General features: G+C 30.2%; 1 protein-coding gene across 2 annotated transcripts; it reads right to left on the bottom strand.

The window, feature by feature from the left end:
* Positions 1 to 5,827: 5,827 nt before the first annotated feature.
* LOC114410213 (uncharacterized calcium-binding protein At1g02270-like) lies at positions 5,828 to 10,513 on the bottom strand. 2 transcript variants are annotated; one of them, XM_028374057.1, is made up of 10 exons: positions 10,050 to 10,513; positions 9,854 to 9,958; positions 9,579 to 9,684; positions 8,308 to 8,528; positions 8,124 to 8,200; positions 7,924 to 8,032; positions 7,716 to 7,841; positions 7,395 to 7,502; positions 7,179 to 7,286; positions 5,828 to 6,627 (listed from the first exon to the last, which is right to left on the bottom strand). In XM_028374057.1, exons 1-10 carry the CDS (start codon positions 10,203 to 10,205, stop codon positions 6,394 to 6,396), a joined length of 1,350 nt encoding a protein of 449 aa, XP_028229858.1. In that variant the 5' UTR covers positions 10,206 to 10,513; the 3' UTR covers positions 5,828 to 6,393. The 2 variants fall into 2 exon arrangements, with proteins under 2 accessions (XP_028229858.1, XP_028229857.1); XM_028374056.1 differs by having other exon boundaries at positions 5,828 to 6,630.
* Between the last annotated feature and the right edge of the window lie 5,158 nt (positions 10,514 to 15,671).

The following is a 15,671-nucleotide window of genomic DNA, read 5'->3' on the forward strand; positions in this document are numbered from 1 at the left end:
TAACTTACAAGTTATAAGTTTATTTAAAGATTTACTTTGTGATAATTTAACATTAAGATATAGGTGAAAATATGTTATTATTGGCTTTATAAAATTCAAATTTAACTTGATTATACAATATTAAATATATTTTTAAGATCTAATTTAACATTGATGATAATTTATTGAAAAACATATTTTACAATAGGGCCTTTGAACGAGACATAATTTTTTCATTCAATAAATTCATGAAAGTAACTCTTTTTTGTAATATCTAGAATAACCTTGCAACACATGCGCTCGTGGCTTATTTTGTAATATCTAAATCATAAAGAATGGGAAATTGGAATTCATTACTGAAAATATCAAGAAGCACGAGAAATTGGAATTCATTACTGAAGTCCAAGTTAATTTCGAACATATCCATGTACTGCCCTGTGATGAAAGAATGAGAAGTTACATAGCACAACCCAGTACTCACTGATGTATTTAGCTTCACTTGTGCGAAAAATTAAACTTTTAAATGTCATCATAGAAAAATTCGAAGGTGGCATTCTCTTTTTATTTTGAAAAATTATTTAGGTGTAGATGCACACACTTCTACTGATTGGTACGTACTCATATCTTTGGTCTCATATGTTCGATCAGTAACATCATACTGATTCATGTCCCTCTAGCATCTACTGATTCAACAACGACCAGGATGACATGTTATTGCAGGGGACCAGCTTAGGCATATTCATAAATGGAACCTAACGTTTATAAATGGAAGCCGTACATATCCAAATTTTATCCCTATCTTTTCAGTGTTTGCTCTCGATTTGTTCTTCCTTGACAGGAAGTCTCTCCTGCTTAGAGGTTCCATTCCGATGTAATGAGATATTTCTAGTATTTGTGACTTCAATGCCACTGTAAATTCTTCTCTCAGAGTGGATTTGAAAATCTGTGAACTTTAGTGAAGGGATGTCAATATATATTCTGAATTTCTTTTTATTCAAAGGAATCAAAGACGAATAAAAGACTTTACAGCAACGCACGTACACTTTGTTTAATCAATAGAATTAGATCCCGTATATAAATTCTGAATTTTACCTAAAGAAAGATATAGCTTCTGTGTTCGTGACTATATCCGTATCTTGCAGTTTGCGTAATATATGTTGAAATAATCATGAACATGCATGATAGCATCTTACTTCACGTGCCAAAAAGGCGAATCCAAGGAAAAAGAAAAGTAGGAAACCTACATATCATAAAAGAAAAGGGGCAGTTAAAGGTAAAGCCAATATGACTATACTGCACTACTAAATTAGTGGAATCTCGTCTATATGTCGGAAATTCAATTTCAACCCTAATACAAAACCTTTTATCGTTCTATAACTATTGGTTCATCTTAATTAGCTTTCGGCAGCTTCATTACCGGTTCTTCAACGATAACTGCATGCTAAGCTCAGACTAATGAAGTGTTGTTACTTGCAAAATAAGCAAGGTTACAAGTTGAAATTGGCCACAACAACCTCGGTAACTTCTGGCTTTTGGAATAAATTATTAGATGGATTAATTAAGAGCATTGTAATCTATATTAATTTTGACATGACACAATTTCTTCTGATACTGAAAATTTAGAGAAAGGAAATAATGTTTCAATCTAAGAATAGAAAAACCTCCACACTTGTAGAACACTTTTAGATGTACTTATATTTAATTCATTTTTAAAATAAAAAAGTAAAAATTCCTACAACTTGTCAGATACTAGATCTAATTGACCAATCTCATGAGATTACATAAGACATAATTAAGTGTTGTGAATTTTTTCTTGAAAATTAAATAAAAGAGACTTGAATACTTATTAGGTTAAGATTAATATTCCGAATTATAAATATATATTAGTCCCAAATTATTTAATAATTTTTTGACTTTTAGACCTCTTGACTAATATACAACTCCTTTGTGTTTGGATAACCATTCGTTTATGGAAAACAAAAGTTGCTGAAAGCAACTCCTTCGATACTTTTTCTTCAAACATAATTTTAGAGGCAGCTAAATGGATTTCCGAATATGCGCTAACCCTCGTCTTTATTGGTCTTGATGAGTAACATAATCAATTTAACACTATACCTCTAATCCAACAATTAAAAAGCAAAGATTCCTCTCTTCGACTGCTATTGCTATTGCTATTTCTAGCTACTGATAGACTATTGGATCAGAGCTTAACAAGCCTTGTCGTCTATATAGAAAAAACTTAAATTAGTATTCATTAGTTAAAACGTTGCAAATTTGTAGTTTTTTTTTAACAGAAATTTCGTATAACTTTAGAGAAGAAATTTGAGTTTTGGACGTATTAACCATCGCCTATCTCGAACTAGCACATTATCTTTGGAAATACGTTGCCCAGTGTCCAAACTTTTTTTTCCGATAACCCCAGTCTCAACTTCTAAAAGAGAAGTGTTTCATTTACTTTTATGGGTTAACAAGTCACATTTGAAGTTAGTGCACATGTCAAGCTTTACATAATTTGTCGTATATGGCTGCCGTTTCATGCTACTTGATTGAAATGATACAATTGAAATTTGATATCCACTTTGTTAAAAAAAATGGATATCTACTATCACAATAAGAAAAAGGAAAATCTTGAGGGAATATCAGAATGAGACAACAAAAAGTTATTCCTTTTGACTTTGAAATATTATTTTAAAACATGTATATAAAAAGGGACAGTAAATAAATAAAATTAAAGATAATTATATATAATTTTCTGAATTATCTATTTTTGTATTATTTTTAAGAGATTTTAACCTATTTATTTTATATTTTAACCCATTATGTCCTCAAATAAAAAAATTAGAATATTAGAATCAAATATGTTATTTATTTTATTTCTAAATTTTTATTGAGATTTCTATTTATTTACTTATGTTTTTTGTATTTTTGTTTGACAAATTAGATGGCATATTCACAATGCAAAACAATTTTATATTATCATTAAATCTTAAATTATTATATATAATAAATTTATTATTTTTTATAATAATTACCTCAAAAGACATAATAATAATTTCATACTAGTTGATTGTATAGATATTTTGAAACGGATAATCCATGGTGATTAAACTCTTTTTTCTTAAGGTAAACTAAAAAGGGGGAATTAGAGCTCTAATTCATCAAGAAAGAAGAGCAACCCAAAATAAGACAATTTCAAGAGTCTTGGACCTTTATCTATAGTGTTAAATATCCGGCCCACATATGAAGGTGCAACCGAAAGTCTTACTTTTCGAATTGCATTCACAAAATTGTGAACCAAACATGCAGACACTTGTATCCTGCAGTGAACAAGGATTTCTTCTACGTATAGAATTGCTTATATATTGTTCTTTTCACTCAAAAATAAAAAAATATATATATAACACGCACTTATATATTGTTTTTCTGCATCTTTTTATACTACTAGTAGTTTTTTTCGACCACATCTCTGATTTCTCTCACTGTTTTTCTTCATTCCACTCATTTTACATCCGAGAGAACATGTAAAAAAAATTACCCAAATAACAACCGACCGTGTAAGTGTAGCCCTTCCAAGCACAAAAAGTAAGAAAATGAAATAAGAACTTTATCTTTGTTAAGGATTGACTGAAATACTTAAAGTTCATAGAACTTTTTCTTCTTTTAAATAATCCTTGCAAATTTCGAGGAAAAGGATTGGAAAAAAGAAATGCTGACTTGAGCTTATTTAAAAGGGTTAAGAGAATCTAACTTTAATAATGGTAACTAAATCATGGATTGCAGGATTGACACAAGGCCGAAGCTTGATATCACAAACTAATGGCTGAAATTAAAACCGGTCTATTGTTGACCTCTTGTTGCGTTGCCAAAGAATAGTTCAAAACATGCTCAACACCTTGCTTGATAACCGGATCATTTTATTCATTTTCCTTTTGATACTTATTTAGAATGCTGGATTTTTAGAAGTTGATTTTTTGTTCAGTTATGAATCCTCATACACCAGCTTGCGACAGAATAAAAAAAAAATACACCAGCTTACATTGTCTAACATAAAAGACAATTATGCTTACATGCAATATTAATGGATTATGATATATGTATAAAAAATTAAAAATTCCTGCAAGGCTGCAGCCTGCAACCAAGCATGTACTTATCATTTTAATAAACTACTAGAATAGTTCACCTATATCTTGTACGGACAGAGAAAGCAATCTATATATTTTAATGAAAATAAAAATGCAAAAGAAATAAAAATAACAATATAGGGAAATTTCTTTACACAAAATAGAGACGGAAGAAAATTTGATAACTTCATGACACATGGCAACTGGCAAGTGGTTGAATAGCTTTAATAATACTGTTAACTACATGAAAAAAGATAAAAATGTTTTCAACAAAAACTCATCTTTGAGTTTTGTCCATGACCAAATTATGTCATTAACTTTTAAAGGAATAGGTAAAGATAGGTGCGTGGAACCTACAGACTTCTTTTTATTAAAGTAAGGATATACTTCCACAAACTTATAGTATTCTATTCACTCAATAAGGACCAATGATGGAAATACACACCAAATGCACCATGTTGAAAATAATAAAAATACAAGTTTAATATGATTTAATACTCCTTACTTACAAGTTACCTCTATGAAAACACCTCAACATATTCATTATCATAAATAAGATTACATATTTTTTTATAAACTAAAAAACACTCCCTAAATAATATATCACATTACAAACTTGAATCCTCCACTAAAAAATTATCAAAAATAATATATAATCACTCACAAGACACACCTCTTCTACTTGATACATGAACATCCTTTTTTCTCCTCTTTAGGTTAGGATGGTGTGTCTTTTCTTCATAATGACCGATCCCCTTTCTAGAATTAACTCCATAGAAATTGTCATGCATATCAATAATAATCACTTTTCCTTGCCAATTTATTATGCATAGAAACCCCAATTTTGAACAATTTTAATACTATATTTTATTTAAAAATTTATAATTGACATTGCTAAAAATCTTTCACTCAATTAAAATTTTCAAACTTTATGATTAATATGTCTCTCCACCATGCTTTTGTTGCTTATGGGCGCTGCCTTATCATATCTCTAATCTAATTATAAATATTTATGCATGGGTATTAGATGGTGCAATCATATACACTTGTGCCGTCATTAACTACCGTCTACAAGACATACTACACTACTAACAGAACTTTCAATATAATCATCCCTACAAGGATCGATCATCAATACTTGTTTGATTGGTCACATGTGCTCACCATCAAGTCTAATACCACTGTTAGAAAAATCACATAAAAGGACTGAAGATATATAGGAATACACACTAGTTACACCATAGAGAACACACAAAAATACAAATTTAAAGTTCGGCGTTAATATCTTTGTGGTATTGCTACTTGTAGAATGATAACATAACATTCATTCTAGGCTTGATATGGGCCATGCTTAGGAACTGGAATTTTGGGCTCATAGATTTTCTTCTCCGACCTCATGTTAGGCGGGGTGTATTAAGAGATGATATGCAACCTTTGTTTTTTCTTGCCTAAGTGGCTTTTTCACCCGTTGCTCACCACCAAAAAATAGTAGCATCCTTCTTAAATCCAACTTATTCGTTAATTCACCGTTTCCCAAGTTTTCATTTTCACTATCAAGTAATTGTGGCCTCTAAGATGTAAAATATTAACCGAGTTTAGGATTCAAAACACAAATTTCATTGCTTAAAATAACAGGGAACTTTTTCTGTTACAAATGAGAGTGAGTTTTGCCTGTATATAGTTGTATTTCCTTTCTTGTTTTTTTTTTCGAGGGGAAGGAGGGGGAGGGAGGAGAGCACCTGAGTTCTTAAAAAGAAACTAGTTTATCGAACTTTGTACAATGAATTTATCACAACTGTATCAAGAGAAAAATATGTTACAAGACAATGTTGTCTGAATTCTCCCCTATTTAAAGAAAGCTCTAGCTGGGGGTGCCATCTTACCTAGCTACAAAATGGTTTGACGCCTAGGACCTATACACAACTATACAGATCATTTCTTCTGTTGCTTCCTTTGGTCTAATCTTTCATGTTTCACCATACAAGAACAATAAATGGGAAAAACAAACTGGGTGAGGAGTGTTGCTCACTGCAAATGTCATCATCAGCAATGCCGCCAGCCAGAGATACTAGAGTGCTACTGCCTTCAAATTGCACTCTTTATTAGTATGCTTATGCTTACCTTGTCAAGTGATGGTGCAGTAATCACAACACAGGGCTCTTTAAAATCACCCCAGAAAAGAACTCTTGTATCTTCCCTTGCTCGTTCCACTGTTTCACCCATTCTTATAGTGACATATATATGTACATAAGTCGTAATTCTAAAACCTATGCTAGAGAGGCCAAAAACATTGTCAGCAAATCAACTGGGAGCATGGCATTCTTATGGGCGAAAACACTACAGTGAGCCGTGCATGATCAGAAAGGGAGTAGTCTTCAGGCCATCTACCTTTCTCTACTTCTGGAGGGAACAAAACTGCGTTTTTTACACTGAAACCAATTGTTTGCTCCTGTGCATCATTTGAACCGTCGTCCTGATCACCATTCTTGTTGTCATCTATATCTGGAGCTGTTGAACTCCAGATTTGCTGCTGCATCCGAATTATATCAAGATCATGGATTTATCCAACAAACTAGAAAAAGAAAGGATTAAAAAAATAAAAGGGAATTCTGCCACTTATTCTACAACAAAGCCTTATCTCACTTGGCGAAAAACAAAATAAGAACTCAGCAATGATTCTCTATGCAGAAATGTTTTACTTCACTAAATGACATTACATATGCCCTTTACAGGTTAGTTGTTCTTGTTGGATCAGCCACTTCCTAGTGGAACAAGGCTTATTTGTTCTTGTATCAGCCACTATTGATCAAATGACATGCTAGCAATAGTTTCTACGAATTACACATGACAGAACTCTTTGATTTTGATATGTTTATGTCTGATGACTCAGAAACTAAAATACTGATAGGCAAATTCCTTATAGCATTGCTATCATCAGTGCAATACTATATGCCTTATGGAGAAAGCCATTTAGATTCAGGGATCCTCTCACAATTTTTATAGGAAAAATTCAAGATTTTAAATCTTGTATAATATTTATGCCAAGAGCTAATTCAATGTCAATGTCAAATACATTACCAGAAATTTTTTATAATCAAGAACACCGTTTCCATCTACATCTGCTTGGACCCACAAGTCCTTTATCTCTTCGTCGCTCAATCCATGGCAATGACCAGTTAAACTGAGCTGCACATTAATAAAAAAAATAACCATCAGGATTATTTCTCAATCACAATTCCCAAGAACTAACTGAAATTTCAGAGTGCTTATCCTACAGTCAATACTACAACATACCTGTTTAAGTGCTTCACAGAAACCAGAATAGGTAATACAATCTTCGTTATCAACCTTTAGAAAGGCAAATGCATCACTCTCAGTCAATATAGCTCTCCGTAGTAGATACTGAAAATGGAGAAATTTATTGTCAATGATAATTCTGTTTCACAAAATCAGAATCCTTGTCTAATATTGAATGTTTTGCCTCACTAAGTGTTCAACTCTTCTATGTTAAATCTATAGGAAACACCTGTCACCTAGAGATATATATTCCAAGCAAAGATGGTAAAATTATTACGCTTAATAGTTTTAGTCTAGGTCCAAATATTCCATGATTACCTTGAACATACCAAAAACTGCTTCACTCCAACTAGCTTTTAGTAGTTTTCGATATTTGTCGGGATTGAGAAGCCAAATAAAATCAACAGCACATATATTTCCCCGGTGATTGCGGTGGCTAACCCACTGCATTGACACAATGTTAAATAAATATAAGTGACTGGCATATTGTCCAGAAGAAAAAATCTAAAAATGCTAAATATATGACCTTGTGAGCATCTGCATCAGTGTAATGATGTGCAGTATCATAAGATGATACAAAGCCCTGAGACCTCAAGAACTTGTAGACGTGTCCACGTTTGCTTCCATTCCAGTCACTGTTAAAAAAACAAAACTCCAAATAAAAACACAATTAAATTGTTTTAAACAAAAAAAAAAAGTACATTAAAATCCATGTGGAGAGTTTACCCGCAAAGTACGATTGGCATTGGCTTGAGTTGGAAATCATTCTGATAAGATTCTACGTATTGAAGTATCTTGTAAACCTGCAGGAAAGTAAATTTTATGGTAAATCTGTCTAAGTGAGACAGCAATCTTAATAATTGGTATGCGATTTAAGATAGACTAAATGTCATTCAAAAAGCTTAGATACCTGCTGCAGTCGTACAAGGGATAGAGTTGAATCATGGGGAAATATCAGGTGAGTGTTAACAATCAAAATTTCCTGCCTAATATTACTGTTTCGCCATTGCGAAATCGGAGAAGCTAGTTCAACATGTAACAACTGAGCCACACGATCACCAAAATCATTGAAATGCAACTCCTTATAATTAAGAATATTAAAGTACTCCCTTTGCACTGCTATTAGAAGACCTGCAGAGCCCGGAGGAAACCATATGAGAATTTGTACTTTGTAGTGTACATAAATCTTCAACAGGCAGTTCTGGATCAAAACTAAGCACATGGAACATAACAACATTTATGAGAGCCGGATTACAATTCAACTGACTGAAACTTCCATTCGCTAGAAATTAAAAAACAGAACATGTTTTTTCTCAATAAAAACAATTTTAAATGTTTGTTCACTTTCTCAACAAATACTTTCTGAATCCATTATGTGGTATCCCCGTTTGCCAATTTCAATAAATTAGTTCGTCAGATCCCAAATGGGAATGGACTCTCATTGAATTTTTACATGATAATGAAATTTTTTTGGTTTTCCACTCTTCATATCCATTGCATAGGTAATACTCATCAAAATTTAAGAACATATACGAAGTGAAACATGGACACAATTGTTATACACAAACTTCACCCTGAGAGGAATCTAACTATATAATACTCCCTCAGTCTCTTATTTTCTTTGTTACTGTTGAAATATTCTTCAGTGTCAAATTATGCCATTTTAGTATAAAAAATGTATTAATTACTTTTTTTCAATAATACTCTCAAAAAATAAATGCACTAATAGATATAGAGTATAATTAACAGTATTTTTTTTATTTCTCTAAAAACAAACCTATTCAGGCATGGCCAGATCTTAAATATGGATATCTCTCTCAAAGGGATTTGAACCTTCGTTTGCTGCGTCGTGAAAAAATAACCTCTTGTGCTAAATTCAATCTCCTTTTGTTAAATAAGAGTATTTTGTCATGGGAATTGGTATAATCAATTATTTTCATAAAATATGCGCATTACGTTAAACCACAAGACGGAAGGAGTATTAATGGAAATTTCAAGGACAACAGCATGCAGATAGAATTGTTTACCACAAAATCCAATGGGAAAAAAGACAACTACCCATTTAAATTCAGCAATTGACATCTATTTGCAATAAAGAAGAGGATGAAATTCCGACAAAACCAATACTGATCCAAAAAGGTGGTGTTTAGGAATTGAGGGAGAACGTGTATATCATCATACCGTCCCCACGGTTGTTCGTCCTTCCAAGCTTGAAACTGACATAACCAGCGTCTCCAAGGCTCTTTTCGTACAAATTAACAAGCTCTTCATTTCCAACCCAAAATTCCTGCACAAAACCCACGTAATTAATCATTAGCCTATGGTGCACTCATGGCCCATTGGTAAAAATTTCTCTGGTGTTTAGCCCCTCACATGCAAACATATGACCCATTATAATATAGATAGATAGATAGATAAAATCTCACTGCAATCAATTTAACTTTCACAACACAAACCTGAAGACAGATAATGGAAGACCTATCATTCAACAACCAATCCAATATCCTGTGATTCCTTGCCAACCAATACGCTCTGTAGTCGCTCTCGCGGCAACTCGGATCCTGCTTCCATAACAAAAATGAAAACTTAAATTACCATTTTCAATGGGTTTTATTATTATTTAGACATTATTACAATGCTAAAACAAAAAACCTCATGGTTGATGCGTTTGTATATGGGGGCGAGAATGTTAAAAGTGGTGCAGGTAATACAAGGTTGTTGTTGGTTTTCCTTAATGGAAGAAGAAATCGCAAAACTCCCAATCCTTGAAATCCTTCCCATGCTCTTAGCCCACCTATCCGTTATCATTCTACGTCCAAACCCAGCCCACCAATGCTGCCCCCTAATATAGTAATTATTGTATGCAATCAAAGATGATGAAATATTTATTATTTGATGGGAAAGTAACCGCAATTGGAAATGGTTGTTGTTTTGTTTGGTTTGGTATCTGAATTATGAAAGGATACGATGATGATTGAGGTTTGAAAAGGAGGGAGGAAAAGGACTTTCAGAACTTGGTGTGGTGTGAGGGGTCAAATGCAGAAATGAAAAGAAAAAAAAAACAGAGAGCCGATAATAGCAAACGTTGTCTCAGAAATAGGTTTTAGCCACTCTTTTATAATTTTTCCACCATACTTTAACTGCCCCAACGGCCGAACCGATTTGACCCACCTCTCCTTCCTTTCGGTCTTATTCAATGCCTTTTCCTCCCCAAGTTACCGAATTTTGGGATCCAATATATTTGAGTTTCCTTACCTTTTAAAAGTAATACTTACCTTTTTAGACTATAATAGATAATATGCTTTTTTTTTAATGATGTTATTCATATACATTACTTATTATTTTTGTCGATAACTCATTTTTTTTACTTAAATATAAATTTGGCTTTATTTTTATTATCGTTAGGTTGTAAGTTTGTAATTTTTAAATTTTAGTTCCTAAGCGAATTTACATTTACAGAAATAAAACGGATTAAAATGAAAAACTAAAATCTTTAGTGCACTAAAATTAAAAAAAAAAATGCAGACTTACAGATAAATTAGCAATCTCTTTCTTTTCTTGATTAAACATTGAGTACATATATCTATGACATCAAACCATTCTTTTCTAAAGTAGCTTTCCATTAATAAAAAAAATTAAAAGCTTTTACTTTCCACTTTCTTTTTCTTTTAAATCTCAATAATCAAAATACATATACAATACATTTTAACCAAGAAATTATAAACATTTATAAAAACATTTATAAAATAATTAGACTTAAACATTCAGGAAATCGAGTGTATGAAAATAACTTAAGATGTGCCTTTTTATATTTTTTTTAATTTATTCTAATACACTCTTCAAGATAATTTATAAAAATAACTTACAAGTTATATCAAAAAGATTTAATCATGTTTTTTCTTTCATTATAACTTATACATTGTATTTACATGATAAGTATTTTTTTCGATAAGTCTCTAATTAAATTGTTTAGTTAAAAATACATCCTAATTATTAGATTGGTGGACCTTCTCTCTTTTTTAATACTAATTTTTCGCCTTAAAAATGTACGTAATATATAATAAAAATGAGCATTAACATATTTTGTACCTATAAGAATTTAGGGTAAAGTACATTAATCCATAATAATTTGTATTTATATATAATACTAAATTTCTTCCACTAAATTTGTAAGAAGACATTTTCTAAATTTGTACTCTTTAAAAATATTTTTATTTAATTACCTTTTTTCAATTTAGTTTATTATATTTTTATTTATTCCACATATATTTCTTTATTTTTCATATTTTAATCTTAGTTTTAAATATTTAAGAACAGTTGTTAAAATTTTGAAAAAAAATGTTTAATACATAAAAAAATTGATTCAGCAAAAAGACTACAAACCCTGGCTTAAAAGAAAAAGAAAAAAAGTGGTGGCGGGGTGATGCTGCATTGGCGCAATCGACGTAGTAATTAAAGTCTTCTTTTTTTTTCAGTCTTTTTGGCCGAAAGTAAAGAAGAAGAAAAATAACGATAAAGTTTGGAATCAACGAATCAGCGTCTGCTACTGCCGATGGGCGATGACCAACCATTGGTGAATAAATAATGATGGCTATAATTGTATAGAATAATAATAATAATATTTTTTAGATTATTTATAATTAAAATTAAAGCAGTGTTTTAATAATTCGCATGATAAAAAAATTTATTGTGATATTTTTAGTCCCTTTCTGATAAAAATAAAGGAATACTACATATTTTTTTGTTATATACATATATATTAACTAAGGAATTAAAGTTAAGTTTCAATTCCAACCTATGAAACGGAAGGGTCATAATAAACTCATACGAGTCAAAGTCTTACTTCTTGTTAGGTCTTAATTAATTTCTTCATATTCCGGTCTTAATCTTACTATTTGTATTTGCTGACTCCGAACTTCGGTGGATAGACAGTCACTATTTGTGGACAGAACACATTTAAATGTTAATTTAATAATCTTGTATTATAAAATAATATCCACCAAGACGTTAAGGAAGAGCCAAAACTCAATCGACTACCTCAACTTCTTCGCGCGGTCTCTGCAACCAAATCCAAATATAGAGAACAAACAACAAGCTAGGGCAGTGGAAATTGAGATCAAAATCAGGAAGAAATTAAGCCTATAAGTTATAAATGCATGCAGAACAATGAGCTATATTCTACATGAAGCTATATACAAGGGAAGAAAGCTTGCCTTTCAAAGTAGAAAGCAAAAGGAGCAACACAGTAGCAGCAACCAGTATGATCCTCGATAGAATCTGCATCCCAGTTGCAAAAACTTGCACTAAAAGCATGTCTACGACCACTTGAACCATTCCTTAACAATTTTCATGCTCTCTCTGCCTCTCTCTCTTTCAGACACTCTGAATTGTCCCTACCTAAAGAAAAGGAAGAAGAATCAATTTGTGGTGAGAAAAGGCTTTTGTTTGGTTTTGTGTACACCAATCAGGAACTGAAGTTTGTATTATTTGATTAGCACATGGGAAAAAGAAAAAAAAAATGATTGGAAAGCTTTGGAAGGCAGATAATGGTAACAGATAAGCCAGACATTTTATTTGCTCAAACTATATATTAGGTTAGGAAAGTCTGGGTTGTCAAGCCATGTTTCTCGCTTCATGTTATACTATATATATGCATTATTAATTAAGTAGGGACAATTTTCAAGGATATTTCACACACCACATTTTATACAATATATACATTATATTTAGGGGCATTATTAAGTAGGGACGTTTTTCAAAGGTATTTTGGACTGATAGGACAAAATTCAGGTAATGTTCTTTTATTAGGTGTTTGTATTGTTGTTCAATCAAAATTATTATTTTACCTATAAATAGTGTAAAATAATGATTTAATTTTTTATAATTAAAGTTCCTAATTAATACATAATTACTTTTGAATATATAAATTATATTGTAATTAAAATACATTATAATTAAATAAGTATCTTTGAATGTATGAATTATATTTTGAACGATAATAATTTGATATGAGGTAAATTTTAACTATTTATAATTTTTTAAAATATTAAATTTAATTTAAGTATAGATATAAAAGAGGATAAATTAAAAGGGGTAGACAATTAAGAAGATTAATTATACAAACAAAGATAAAAATATGGTAATTTGAGATGATTAATTGAGAGATAATTTATGTTTGTGCTGTGAGATTCTAAGGAACCTTTATGCTCGGGTGAGAATAAGGGAAGAGGAAGAAGGGAGAGTAGGTATTGTGTGTTTCATGGGGAGAAAATTATTTCAGGTACGGGTTTACCGCCTACAGCGACCGTCCATCCACCCATGGCAATAATAAATAAGGTCCCTTTGATATATAAACATATATTTCATGAAAAAATAGACATATAATTTAGTTACAACTTAATATATTTTGTTGCATTAAACAAATTTTAATAAAATTAAAAAAAAAATATGTATTACATCTTCCATTATCGGTTCAGATTAAATCTTGTAGTTTTACTTTTATTAATATAATAACTTTTCATTTTGACTATTATTTCTACATGTTTGTTTGGTTTAATTGGGAAAGGAGAGGAAAAGAAAAAAAAAGACACATTTTTAAATTTAATAGTTAAAATATATTTTTGATCCTTTATTTTATTGTAAAGAATCATTTTGCTTCTTTATTTTAAAAAAAATACATTTTGGCCTTTTAACTTATTGGGAGTTTGCCTAAAAAACTTATTGGCCATTAAAACTTGCTGCAAAGTGTATTTTATAATTGCCCCGAATATAGAACACTAATGGTATTACTTTCATGTTGGTGGAAGGACAACCATAACTTAAATTTAAAAGTTAAAAAATTGAAATGCAGTGGTGGAGGGGAACATGGATGTCCCCCAAGTTTTTTCCAAAGTAAATTTAATATAATATAAAAAAATTATGAACCTCCAAAAATTTATAAAAAAAATTATTGAAGAATATATATGAAAATTATCTTATTAAGTGACACTTAAGGAGAAAAATGTAGGTATAATAGATAATTTAATTTGATAGAAATAGTATGATAAAGAAAAATTATAGATATTAATGAAGTATTTGTAACATTAAAGTGTCAGGTACAATTATTCAAAATTATTTTATGCATCTAATTTATTTCTTTTTTCTTATACGACCTCTAATAATATATAAAAGAAATCAATAACTAATATATCAAAACTAATAAAAATGTTGAAGTTAGTTAATTTTAATTAAAAATATCATGAATTTAATTTTTATTCTAAAAATGCCAATATAATTCAATTGTTTAAGTAGTAGTTATATATTTAATAACATTAATGAATATTTTTTTCGTATGAAATTGACTTAAATTGTTAATAATTAATGAAATGATTGATTGCCTCATTAGTAAACTTCGCAATAAATTATATATATATATATATATATATATATATATATATATATATATATATATTTTGTTAATTTCTTATATAAATGTATAACTAATATATTTAAATACGAGTCTGTGTTTTTATAATTGCAAGAAAAATATATCTATTTGTTTCTTATATTTATATAAATGATCAAATTAGCTAGATAATAATATTTTTGTACTCGATATAGTTATATATTTTTTCTTTATAAAAAAATTAGATATATATCATACATTAGATCTTAATTTTTTTATATTTTTATACATGCAAAAAAAATTTTCTTGGTCCCCTTGAAGCAAATTCCTAGCTCCGTGGGCAAAATGAGTTTTTTAAGAAAATAAAGGACCAAACACAGATTTTCACAATTAAACAAAAGACTAAAAAGTGCATTTTAATGTATTATTATTATTATTATTATTATTATTATTATTATTATTATTATTATTATTATTATTATTATTGATGAGTTAATTGCTCAAATATATAAGTGTGTGGGATAGCTTTTGGTAGCGCTTACAGAAAACATCATGAATGATTCATAGATGAGAACATAGACATTTTCGTAAAGTCTAAATATATATGCATGCTTGATAACTTTCGTCCAATATTAACACATATATAATAATGTTTGTTATCATAAAAATTGTGAGAAAGCTTGAGTGATTAAACGTTTCCTTGTCTTTGGTTTCAACTTAAAGATAACGAGGCCAATGTGTGTCTTCCCTCATGAGAGTGGAGCATAAATCGGAAATACAAGCCAAACGAAATAGTTCAGATTCTTCTCCCAATTCGTGATCTATTGGATGGTGAATTAAAAAAAATCAAAGTTATTGGATTTGGATTCAATTTTTTTCTTTAAAACTGA

The sequence above is a fragment of the Glycine soja genome, chromosome 4 (assembly GCF_004193775.1).
Source record: "Glycine soja cultivar W05 chromosome 4, ASM419377v2, whole genome shotgun sequence".
Classification (NCBI taxonomy): domain Eukaryota; kingdom Viridiplantae; phylum Streptophyta; class Magnoliopsida; order Fabales; family Fabaceae; genus Glycine; species Glycine soja.

Coding starts and splice junctions, on each gene's coding strand:
- LOC114410213 (XM_028374056.1), bottom strand. CDS start 10,205: ATGATAACGGATAGGTGGGCTAAGAGCATGGGAAGGATTTCAAGGATT. Junction 7,503..7,715: donor CAGTTTTTGGTATGTTCAAG/GTAATCATGGAA, acceptor CTCCATTTTCAG/TATCTACTACGGAGAGCTAT. Junction 7,287..7,394: donor TCTGTGAAGCACTTAAACAG/GTATGTTGTAGT, acceptor ATTAATGTGCAG/CTCAGTTTAACTGGTCATTG.